The sequence below is a fragment of the Hemitrygon akajei genome, chromosome 30 (assembly GCF_048418815.1).
Source record: "Hemitrygon akajei chromosome 30, sHemAka1.3, whole genome shotgun sequence".
Taxonomy (NCBI): Eukaryota; Metazoa; Chordata; class Chondrichthyes; order Myliobatiformes; family Dasyatidae; genus Hemitrygon; species Hemitrygon akajei.
The window spans coordinates 34,091,289-34,103,358 of NC_133153.1; the positions used below are offsets into that span (position 1 = coordinate 34,091,289).

The 12,070-nt window shown below is 43.1% G+C and overlaps 1 protein-coding gene across 1 annotated transcript in view; it reads right to left on the reverse strand.

Annotated features, from left to right (window-relative positions):
* st8sia2 (ST8 alpha-N-acetyl-neuraminide alpha-2,8-sialyltransferase 2) overlaps window positions 1-10,129 on the reverse strand; it is a 65,644-nt gene extending 55,515 nt beyond the window's left edge. Inside the window, exons 1-2 of the mRNA XM_073032574.1 lie at window positions 9,757-10,129; window positions 79-141 (exon numbers count right to left, since the gene is read on the reverse strand). Coding sequence (XP_072888675.1) covers window positions 79-141; window positions 9,757-9,854 — 161 coding nt within the window. The 5' untranslated portion in view covers window positions 9,855-10,129. The remainder of the gene's footprint in view (window positions 1-78; window positions 142-9,756) is intronic.
* Window positions 10,130-12,070: the final 1,941 nt, after the last annotated feature.

The following is a 12,070-nucleotide window of genomic DNA, read 5'->3' on the forward strand; positions in this document are numbered from 1 at the left end:
TTCAATTCTCCTTATGAAATTATGAATCATATTCTCCTAATGAGATACAGAGAAATGATCCCATCACCATCGACATACCTGAAACACTTGTCCTGTAGAGCTTCTTTGGAAGCCTTCATGATTCTCTTTCCTTCTGTAAACCTACACCGAAAGAGAATTATCATTATTCATGAGGATATTCAACGATAACCAACAGAAGAAAAATTATATTTCATCTCCCCATAAAATAAACTAAATGCTCTCCCTTTTCAACCTCTCTCTTTAATATTTGGTTCTTAGAATCATTCTCTTTTTCTTCAGTAAGTATATCCTTCATCCAAAGTGAATAAATATCAGAAAGAATTTATAAAAATTGCATTGGCAGTAGCCAAAAAAACTATTGCAGTTACTTGGAAATCGGATACATATTTAAGTATAGATTGTTGGAAGAAAGAAATTTATGGCTGTATTCCACTTGAAAAAATTACTTATAATTTAAGAGATAAATATGAAACATTTTTGAAAATTTGGCGCCCTTATTTACAAAAGACAGGATTAAATATATAGGTGCTCCGAAGATGAAACAATTGGTTACTTGGGGAAAGAAATAAAGATATATACTAAAGTTATTACGAACTCCATGGAGCATGTGGGGATCTTCCAATATCCAGGCATTTCTTTTTTTTTCTTTCTTTCTTTCTTTCTTTCTTTCTTCTTTCTTTCAATAGGGATGTTAGGGGGGAGGGGTTAAGGGGAGGGGGGGATGGGTAACACATATTTTCTTTTTCACACACTTTTATTCTGTAACTATTTGAAAACACAATAAAAAAAGTTTTTAAAAAAAGTAAGTATATCCTTGCCTGGTTCAATCAGTATACTTGGTACCACAAACATGAAAAAGTCTACGGATGCTGAAAATCAATTACCAGTCCGGATGAAGGGTCTCAACCAGAAACATCAACTGCTTGCTCTTTTCCATTGATGCTGCCTGGCCTCCTGAGACCTCCCAGCATTATGTGTGTGATTGTGCGTTAACTTGGGACCAGCTCTGTGGATCTCAACACTCCATCTAATTTGAGGCTCAAGGTGGGAGGTAGGGTTTGATGATGTCTTCTCTTAAGATTGTCCTCTGTAATCTGCCTCTACACTGTGCTCTCTCAATAACAAAAACCGTCCTGTTCAAACCTTTTGGGTGTTCATAGTGAACTAGACCAACCAATGTACATCCCAAAATGGGACCATGTTAGTGCCAGAGTGAATGGTCCGAATGTTTAGAAATGATTGAACAATTGACACAGATACTTACCAGAGGTGCAAAGGCTAATATTTCATTCAAATGCCAAGACCAATACTTTGAATTGTAAATTGAATTATTGTGACTTTGAGTATTTGTTTGAGATCATCACTGTTAATTTTCACTTCAAATTTGTCCTGTCTGATGTTAATATAAATTTGACTGGGGCATCTGTATCAAATTCTTCTATCAGTGATTTTGACCATTAGTTACTGCTATATGGCTGGAACATCAACTGCTTAAGATTTTTAATATTGTTAATATTTCCTCATCTTGATATCATTCTCAAACAATAATCCAGCCTGAAGAAAAAGCATTATAATGCTGATTACATTGTAAATGCATGCTGTTATTTATGTATTTATTCACATTTTATTCCATATTTTAACCTCTAACTTTATTTATATAATTCGTTGTTCTTTATAATTGTTGAATATTATTTTTGTTGCACATTGCACCAACACTGCCACAGCAAATTTTAAATACTTGTATCATAAACAAGAGAAAATCTGCAGATGCTGGAAACCCAAAGTAACACACACAAAATGCTGGAGGAACTCAGCAGTCCAGGCAGCATCTATGGAAAATCCTTGATGAAGGATCTCAACTGTTTACTCTTTTCCATAGATGCTGCCTGGACTGCTGAGTTCCTCCAGCATTTTGTTACTCCAAATCCATGTAAATGTACAGTATATGGTGAATAAAGCTGATCCTTGATTAATATAACAAATCTTTGACAGAATGATAAAGTAAATTCTAACATTTATGCATACTTATTGCACATTCGTAGAGAAATGCACAAAATTATGACAGGTGAACGCATGCAGACTTTCCCCCCTCCGGTTGGGTGAAACAGACAAGAAGTAGATGCCTACATTTAGGGTGAAAGGTGAAATATTTAAGGGTGACTCTAAGGGGGAGTTTCTTCACTGTCCATCATTATGGCTGACAAGTGGGAGGGTGCATTCTGCTATATCTACAAGTCTCTGAGTTTCTTGCTGTCACGTGCAGAGCAGATGCCATACTGACACAGTTTGCAGCCACAATCATTTCTATGGTGCAAAGATTATCTTCAGTAGGGATCGACGAAGACATGGCAAATTTCTTTAGCCTCCTTTGGAAGTAGGGGAGTTGGTAAGCTTACTCAGCTGTGACGTCAACGTGGTTGGACCAGGGCAGGAAATTGGTGATGTTCACACCTAAGAACTTGAAGCTCTCCACCTCAACACTGTTGATGTAGACAGGAGCATGTGTACTGCCCCCTTTTCTAAAGTCAATGACAGGCTTTTTGGGTTTTGAACATTGAGAGAAAGGTTGTTGTCATGACGCTATGCCACTAAGTTCTCAATCTCCTCCCTCGACTTGAGTCAACGTTATTTGAGATGCAGCTTACTATAGTGGTATCATCTGCAAACTTCTGGAGTGGAGTAAGAGCAGAATCTAGCCACACAGCCACAGAGTCATAGAAAAGTACAGCATAGAAACAAGCCCTTCGGCAGATCCAGTTAAACCATTTAAAACAGTTAAACCATTGAACCATTTAAACTGCCTTCTCCCATCAATCTGCTCCGGGACCTTAGCCCTCCATACCCCTCCCATCCAAAATTCTCTTAAAATATTGTAATCGAGCTCACATGCACCACTTCTGCTGGCAGCTCGTTCCACACTCTCATGCCCTCTGAGAAAAAAAGTTTCCCCTCATGCTCCTCTTAAAGCTTTCAGCTTTTAACCCTTTGTGGTGAACTACATATACCTGTCTGGACACGCCCCCCCGTTGACTGCTCCTGTGGCTCCTCCCACTGACCGTGGCCCTCAGTCTCCAGGATGTAGCATGGTGGTCAATTGCTGCTTGTTCTTTCTTCCAGTCAATAAAAGCCGATATCTCGCCTCACGTCTCAGAGATTTATTGATGGTGCATCACCCTTAACTCATGATGTCTAGTTGTAGTCCCACTGAACCTCAGTGGAAATCGCCCGCTTGCATTTACCCTATCTCTACCCCTCATAGTTTTGTATACCTCTATCAAATTTCCCCTCAAACTTCTACAAAGTTTGTATATTCCAAGGAATAAAGTACTAACCTATTCAATCTTTCCTTATAAACGTAAGACGTAATAAAGATTTTTACTCCTCACATTTATGAAAGATGTAAATAATAAAGTCAATTCAATTCAATATAACTCAGAATCAGAATCAGACTCGGGTTTATTATCATCAGCATGGAACATAAAATTTGTTAATTTTGCAGCAGCAGTTCAATACATAATCAATACATAATCAAGCAGAGTGAGAGAAATAATGATAATAAATAAAATAAAACATAATAATAAATAAACAAGTAAATTAATTACATATACTGAATAGATTTTTAAAAATGCGCAAAAACAGATATACCGTATATATTTAAAAAAAGTGAGGTAGTGTCCAAAACTTCAATGTCCATTTAGGAATCGGATGGCATCGGTTCCTGAATCGCTGAGTGTGTGCCTTCAGGCTTCTGTACCTCCTCCCTGATGGTAACAGTGAGCAAAGGGCATGCCCTGGGTGCTGGAGGTCCTTAATAATGGGCGCTGCCTTTCTGAGACACCACTCCCGAAAGATATCCTGGGTACTTTGCAGGCTAGTGCCCAGGATGGAGCTGACTAGATTTACAACCTTCTGCAGCTTCTTTCGGTCCTGTGCAGTAGACCCTCTATGCCAGACTGTGATGCAGCCTGTCAGAATGCTCTCCCAGTCCTCCAGTCCAGGCAACATCCCTGGAAATTTCTCTGTTCTCTTTCAACCTTATTTACATCTTTCCTGTAGGCAGGTGACCAAAATTGCACACAATACTCCAAATGAGACCTCACCAATGTGGTATACAACTTCAACATGACATCCCATCTCCTGTACTCAGTTCTGTGATTTATGAAGCCTTATGTGACATAAGCTTTCTTTATGAGCCTATCTACCTGTGACATCACTTTCAATGAATTATAGACCTGTATTCCAGATCCTTTGTTTGACAGCACTCCTCAGTGCCCTACCGTTCACTGTGTAAGACCTACCGTGGTTTGTCCTACTGAAATGCAACACCTCAGATGTCTGCGTTCAATTGTATCTGCCATTTTTAGCCCACTTTTCTAGCTAGCCCAGATCCCGCTGCAAGCTCTGATAGTCTTCCTTGCTGTCCACAACACTCCAAATCTAGGTGCCATCTGCAAATTTACTGATCCAGTTAATCACATTATCATCCAGATTATTGATATAGACGACAAACAACAATGGGCCCAGCACCGATCCATTAATCACAGGCCTCCAGTCAGAGAGGCAACCATCTACTGGCACTCTCAGGCTGCTCTCATAAAGCCAATGTCTAACTGAATTTACTACCTCACCTTGAATGCGGAGCAATGGAACCTTCTTGACCAAATTCCCATGAGGGACCTTGGCAAATGCCTTGAATTTTTCCATGTAGACAACATCCACTGCCTTACCTTCATAATCTTTCCTGGTAACTTCCTTTACAAACAAAATTTGTTAGACATGACCTACCACACACAAAGCCATGGTCTAATTAGGAATTAGTCCATGTCTCTCCAAAGACTCGCATCCAGTCCCTTAGAATACAATAAGATCATAAGGTATAGGAGCAGAATTAGGCCAATTGGCCCATTGAGTCTGCTCCACCATTTCAGCACGGCAGATCCAATTTTCCTCTCAGCCCCACTCTCCTGCCTTCTCCCCATGTCCCTTCATGCCCTGACCAATCAAGAATCTATCAACCTCTGCCTTAAATATACATAAATGCTTGGCCTCCATAGCTGCTTGTGGCAATCCCTTCCAATAACTTTCCAACTACTGATGTGAAGCTCACCGGCCTATAATTACCCAGTTTATTGTGTCATGAGTGTACAGAGAATAGAGCAGGCTGCCTTGTGGGGCACCAGTGTCCACAATCATAAATTAGGTACTGTGCTGTGAGAGATAGAAGAACAATACGGGTTCTGGCTGCTGTACAGAGAAACCTCTTTGTTCACTGAGAACAAGGTTGTTGCTAAGTACAGCCGATGTCCCTGCTGAAACAAGCATCGCATGAGCATTAAGCCTGAGACTTAAAGAACCCTTTGGTGTCTCTTAAATCTTTTTCAGAACGTCTGAAAGTGCTTTGTGGCCAATTAGATACTTGTTAAAGTGTGGTTGGTTTTGTACTGTGGAAACATCCTTATTTATTGAGCAACACATGCAGAAAGCTAGAAGAACTCAGCATGTCAGGCAGTATCTGTGGAGGGGAATAAACAGTCAACGTCTCGGACCGAGACAATTCATCAAGATTCGAAGGAAGGCAGAATAAGAAGGTGGGGTCTCTTGAGTTTACAGTACCTCTCAAGTTGTGCTGGGGCAGCAGGCTGAGGGTAGCAGACACCAACAGAATCAAAAAACTCATTCGTAAGGCCAGTGATGTAATGGCGGTGGAACTGGACTCTCTGACGGTGGTGTCTGAAAAGAGGATGCTGTCCAAGTTGCATGCCATCTTGGATAATGACTCCCATCCACTCCATAATGTACTGATTAGGCACAGGAGTACATTCAGCCAGAGACTCATTCCACCGAGATGTAACACTGAGCGTCATAGGAAGTTATTCCTACCTGTGGCCATCAAATCTTACAACTCCTCCCTCGGAGTGTCAGACACCCTGAGCCAATAGGCTGGTCCTGGACTTATTTCCACTGGGCATGATTAACTTATTATTATTTAATTATTTAGGGTTTTATATTGCTATATTTCTTCACTATTCTTGGTTGGTGCGGCTGTAACGAAACCCAATTTCCCTCGGGATCAATAAAGTACGTCTGTCTGTCTGTCTGTGTTTACAGTATTCATTGACAAGCCAAAGTGATGGAGATCGGAAGGTGGAGGGGCTTAGATCACTCTCTGTAAGTTATCACACAAAGGCAATTTACACAGAAGACAATAACCAGAGGTGACAGACGTTTCAGTCATCGCTTCACGATGAGGCCACTCTCAGCTTGCATTTAGCCGCACATTGTCTTGATGATCACACTATACCGGGTGAGCGAGTAGGCTTTGGGGTACTGCAAGTCTGTGTCTTTATTGATGCTTTGCTGCACACTTGAGTGCTCGGTGGGGGGTGCCGTTGCTTTTTTGCTGGTGGGGGGGGGTCACTGCTTTGCTGCTGCTTATGCATGGGAGGGTGAGCTGGGGGGGTAATTTTGGGGTTCTAACATTTAACTGTCTTTCATTCTTTGGGACACTCCTCTGTTTCTGTGGATATTTGCAAAGAAAAAGAATTTCATGATATACATTGAATACATTTCTCTGACACGAAATGTAACTATTGAAACCTATTGTAAGCAAAAGAAATTACATTTGCAAACATTTATGTATGGGTTTTCTCTGGGTGCTCCAATTTCCTCCCACAATCGAAAGACATATGGGTTAGTAGGTTAATTGATCACGTGGGTGTAACTGACTGGCACAGGCTCATAGGGCCTGTTAAAGTGCTGTATCTCTAAATAAATAAATTCAAAGTAGTTATATGTCACCACATATGGAAGGAAAAAGTTAAACTTGATTCCTCCTTAGTATATGCTAAAATACAATGGAAGCTTGTAGGGCAAAATGTTGTTAGATTGGAGTGGGATTGTTCTGAGGAAATACAGGAGACCCAGTCCACAACAATGTTTTGAGAAAGTGAAGTGAGTACCGTACAAGCATACAGCTATAACAGTGGAAGATGGTGAAAACTATGTTTTTCATGGGAAGGTGACCAAATGCACAGAAAAGTACCAGTGTAAGGGGTTTTGAAGGGTATAAAAGGGGCACCTTCTTGGTGCAAGGGAAGAGAGTTTTGCCCTAGGCTAGGTCACGGTTGGTGGCTAGCACTGAGATAGGGAACTATATGTCAAGGGAGTCAGAGTATGCTTAGAGAGGGAGAGGGAGAGGGAGGGGGGGAGAGAGAGAGAGGGAAAACTTACTCACTGCCCATTACACCACTGGCATTTAGGGCAGCAGTGAAGATCTTCCATCTCTGTCTGTACTTGGCCACTGAGATGCATTGCTGTTTCCACAAGTTTCATTTTACCAGTCAGGGTTGTTACCCCTGAGCTGAACCCCTGAACCTGGAGAACCAGTAGACCACTCTTAGTCTGACCTCTACCCTTTGACCTGTTGGCATGTGTGGCCCTACCAAGAGCCAAAGAATAAAGCCCTGAAGCCAGCCAACATAGCTCTTCGGGTCATTGAGGCACACAAGCCTCCAAACCATGAAAAGGTTGTCATCCACTTGGAGGAGAGAGAGAAGAGGCTGCGTGAAAGTTTTATGGCGTTCCACAGATCAGCTCATTTAGGGAATGATGAGTGTTATTTTGGTTTCTACATTGCTACTACTTACTGCTGTAGAGATTTATTTTTTCTTTCGTATTGCATTTGTGCTAATTTTAATAACGTGTTTTCTTGTGGCGTTGAACATGTGTTTTGTTTGTGAATACATTTGCAAATACTCTTAGATGAACTAGGAAGTAACGCATCATGAAATTTAAAAAAAAAATTGGTTTACAATAAACAAATGGGATTTATTTTCTTGCAGCTATTCACAGTAGAAGAAAAGAATACAATGGAACCAATGAAAAACTACACACTAACAAACACTGGCAGAAACACAAGATTTTGCAGATGCTGGAAATCCAGGGTAACACACACAAAATGCTGGGCAAACTTAGCAGGTCAGGTAGCGTCTGTGGAAAGAAATAAGCAGTCGATATTTCAGGCTGAGACCCTTCATCAGGACTAGAAAGGAAGGGGAAAGAAGTTAGAATGGGAAGGTGGGGGAAAGACAAGGAGTACACACTAGAAGGTGATAGGTGTAGCCAGCTGAGGGGAAGGTAGACTTGTAGGGGAAGGGGGATGTAGTGAGAAACTGGGAGGTGATAGACGGAAAAGATAAAGAGATGAAGAAGAAGGACTCTGATAGAAGAGAGTGGACCAGAGGAGAAAGGGACCCAAGGGGAGGTGATAGGCAAGTGAGAAAAGCTAAAAGGCTAGAGTAGGGAATAGAAGAAGAGGGAAATTTTTTTTACCAGAAGGCAAGATCGATATTTATGCCACCAGGTTGGAGGCTACCTAGGTGGAACATGAGGTGTTGCTCCTCCAACCTGAGAGTGGCCTCATCGTGGAAGTAGGGAGGGCCATGGACCGATGTGTCAGAATTGGAGTGGGGAATGCCAATAAAGGGGATAAACTGAGCAAATACAAAGATGATAATGCTGAGAGCATGAAGCGTAGGGTCCTTGAAAGTGAGTCCATAGGTTATGGAATCAGCTCCATACTGGGGTGAATGAAGTTGTCCACACTGGTTGGAGCCTGATACTTGGAGGGTAATAACTGTTCCTGAACCAGGTTGTGTGGGACCTAAGGCTCCTGCACCTCCTGCCCGATGAAAGCAGAGATAAGAAAGCATGGCCTGGATGGTGGGGGTCCTTGATGATGGATGCTGCTTTCCTGTGACAACGCTCCTTGTAGAGGTGCCCAGTGGAGGGGAAGGCTTTTCCTGTGATAGACTGGGCTATATCCATTACTTTTCTGTTCACGGGCACTGGTGTTTCCATACTCCGATCTATTGCAGCCCCAGTGGAATTTGTTGTGAACTTGTGCAGATCAGAGGGCAAGAATAAAATATATGGGTAGAGACCGTGATGCTGAGAAGTCCTAATGTACTCAGGATAATGGTGGTAAATTACGTCTGAACATGGTAAGAGTAAGTAAAGATCAAATCACATCATATACATAGTAATAAATGAATATAGACTGAACAAAATAAAAACCAGCTTGGGGAGGGGAATGAAATTGGCAGAGATAGAATGAGATCGACCATAAGAGACTGAGAGGAGAACTGTTTCAGAAAAAGGGACAGAGAGCAAGAAAGAACTACAGAAAAAGGGGGCAGAGAGGGAGGGGGGCATAGCTGCAGTTAATGAAAATATCCAACAATGCTTGGGGTGTGAAATATGGAAGACAGAGGAAGGTTGGGAGAAAGGGAAGGAAACAAAGAGAATGGAGAAGAGGCTCAGAGTGAAGGGAACGGATAGACAGCAAGAAAGAGAGAGAGAGAGTGAGAGAGAGAGGGAAACAGCGATATTTACCGTACAGTAGGAGTCAAGTGAGAAGCTGGCCCCGAGTAGGATGTGAGTAAATTCTGAAAGTCGATTCTGTGCTTTTATTTGAATAAAGCGACAGAATAGGAAGGTGTGGACGTTAACATCGAGACTCCCTCTCCCCAATCACTGAACATTTAAAGTAACTGGAATCTGCCCGGCGTTTGGAAAAAGGGCAGAAGGAATGTAACATCTCAACAGGATTTGAAACAGCAAACCCTGGTGTAATCCCACATTCCTGAAAAGAATTGAACGGCTAATCTGACATGCCGGGGGATGGGTGGCGGTGAATGAACACGTCTCAGTACTAAAAATACAAAAGAGGTTTACCCGAATTCTATCTCCACTTCGGAAATATCCGCCAGGACGAGAAGGATTGCCAGCAGAGCGAGGAGTCCAAACATCCAGCTGGTGAATTCCAGGCGCATTCTGTGCCACACTTTGAGATGTGTTACAGGCACACTTACACTTCGCAGGGCAGAGGGGCAATCTGCAAGTTGCTGATATCGTCACTCCCGAACTAATGCTGAGTGTGTGTGTGTGTGTGTGTGTGTGTGTGGGTTTGTTCCACCCTTTGTCCCTGATCTTCCTCTACTTTCTTTCTCTGTCCCCCTCTCTCTTCCTCCTTCTCTCTCTCTCTCTCTGTTCTACCCGTTGTCCCCGTTCTTTCTGTCCTTTCTTTCTCTACCCCCTCTCCCTCTTTCCTTCCTCTCTCCCCTCTCCCTCTCTCGCTCCTTCCGCTCTCCCCTCCTTCTCTCCCTCCCGCTGTCCCTAATGTTTCTGTTCTCTCTCTCCCTCTCTGTTCCACGCACTGTCCTTCTGAGAGTGTGTGTGTGTGTGTGTGTGTATGTGAGAGTGTGTGTGTGTGCTAACCGTTGTCTTCCTTTCACTCGTGAGTGTTTTATCGGTGGTCTATGTGCATGTTCCACCGCTGTCTCCACTCTTTCTCTCTTTCATCGGTCGCTTGTGTGTGGGTATATGTCTGTATTCCACCCGTTTTCTTTCTCTCACCTCTTTCTGTCTCTGTCACACCGGTTCTCTGTGCCTTCACCTCGTATTTGTGTGTGTGTGTGTGAGTGTGTTTCACCCGTTGTCTACCTTTCCGTCTGTTTCAGCTGCTCTCAGTGTTTACCTTGTGTGTGTGTGTGATGTTTGTTCCACCAGTTCTCTGTGCCTTTACTCTGTGTGTGTGTGTGTGTGTTTCACCGGCTTGTCGGTCTATCTGTCTCTCTGCTTGTTTCACTGGCTCTCAATTTTTACCCTCTGTGTGTGTGTGTGTGTGCGCGCGCGATTTCCACCGTCCAAACGTAGTTGAATCCACTTCACATCACCCGCTGCCCAGATCTCATCAACCGCGTCCCTTTCTTCTCCTTGCCTCCTCTCGTTTCCAAGGTTTCCTCGGAATCCAGTGGGACTGGAATCCCAGCTCATGTGTATTTGCATAGGGCTGGAGCAACGCGAAGGGGGGCCGCAACAATAAAGTTTCTTCCGGGCGTCTCTCCGAAGACATCGTGAAGAAACGTCGTCCTTAAAGTGAAAATGTCCCTTGTCAAAACCCTGCCCCACCGGAGTGGCGCCAGCCCTTTAAACCAACACATTCTATGAAGGGAACACTAGTTATTTTGAGCTCATGTCTGGTCTCAAACGCTGCGTCATTTATTCTGCTTGCAACCCAATTTATTCAGAAATACAGTTTAGGGTTATTGTAGAAACATCATTATGTGGTGTCAGTCCAGCAATGTTTGCAGAACCTTAGTGTCCAATGGCAATAATCGGTTCCTAGACAATATTTTATTTGCAGACTTGCTTAGCAACTCCCTTAATTAGACAGGCTCATGCTGGCCCAGCGGTGTGTTACAGACAACCTCTAGATTTAATTGCTGCACCTTGGCGTCGGCAATTCCTTCCGCAAAACTCTCTTTCTTCCTTTTGAAATATGTCTATTCAACAAAGCCTGTAATCGTCTATCCCAAAATGCGTGGCCTGTTTGCTGAGACCGACTTCGGGTGCTGCCCATGTGGAGTCTGTGTTCCTCTTCCATACCTACCTACCTACATGGGGCAGGTGGACAAATTGTTGCCGTTCCGTTCCTTCAGCAGTTTTGTCTGTTCTTACGAGGCGGGGTTGCTAGCTGCCGCTCAGCCCAGCTCAGATGGAAAGTGTGACAGCAGCCGGCCAGATTTGAACCCGGGACCACTCCTTCGAGGTCCAGCGCGGATGTCACTATACCACCCAGGTAGACTAATTGACTTTTGTAAATTGCAACCCCCCCCCACCGCCCATCAGAAGAGAAGTTGAGGGGAATATTTCATCGTTCCTGTGCTGAGAACGGAGTGGATTTTGAATTAGATTCCTCTGAGCTAAAAGTAGGAGAGAGCGGGAGGTTTATAATGTAAATGTGACTACAATGACAATTCATTGCACTTAACACAGTGAAATGGGGTGGTGATTAACACAACGCTTTACAGTACCAGCAACCCAGGTTGAATTCCTGCCTCAGTCTGTAAGGCATTTACCCATTCTCCCTGTGATTATGTGGGTTTCCTCAGGTGCTCTGGTTTCCTCCCACAGTTCAGAGATGTCCCGGTTGGTAGGTTAATCGGTCATTTTAAATTGTCCTGTGATTACGCTTGGGTTAAATCGG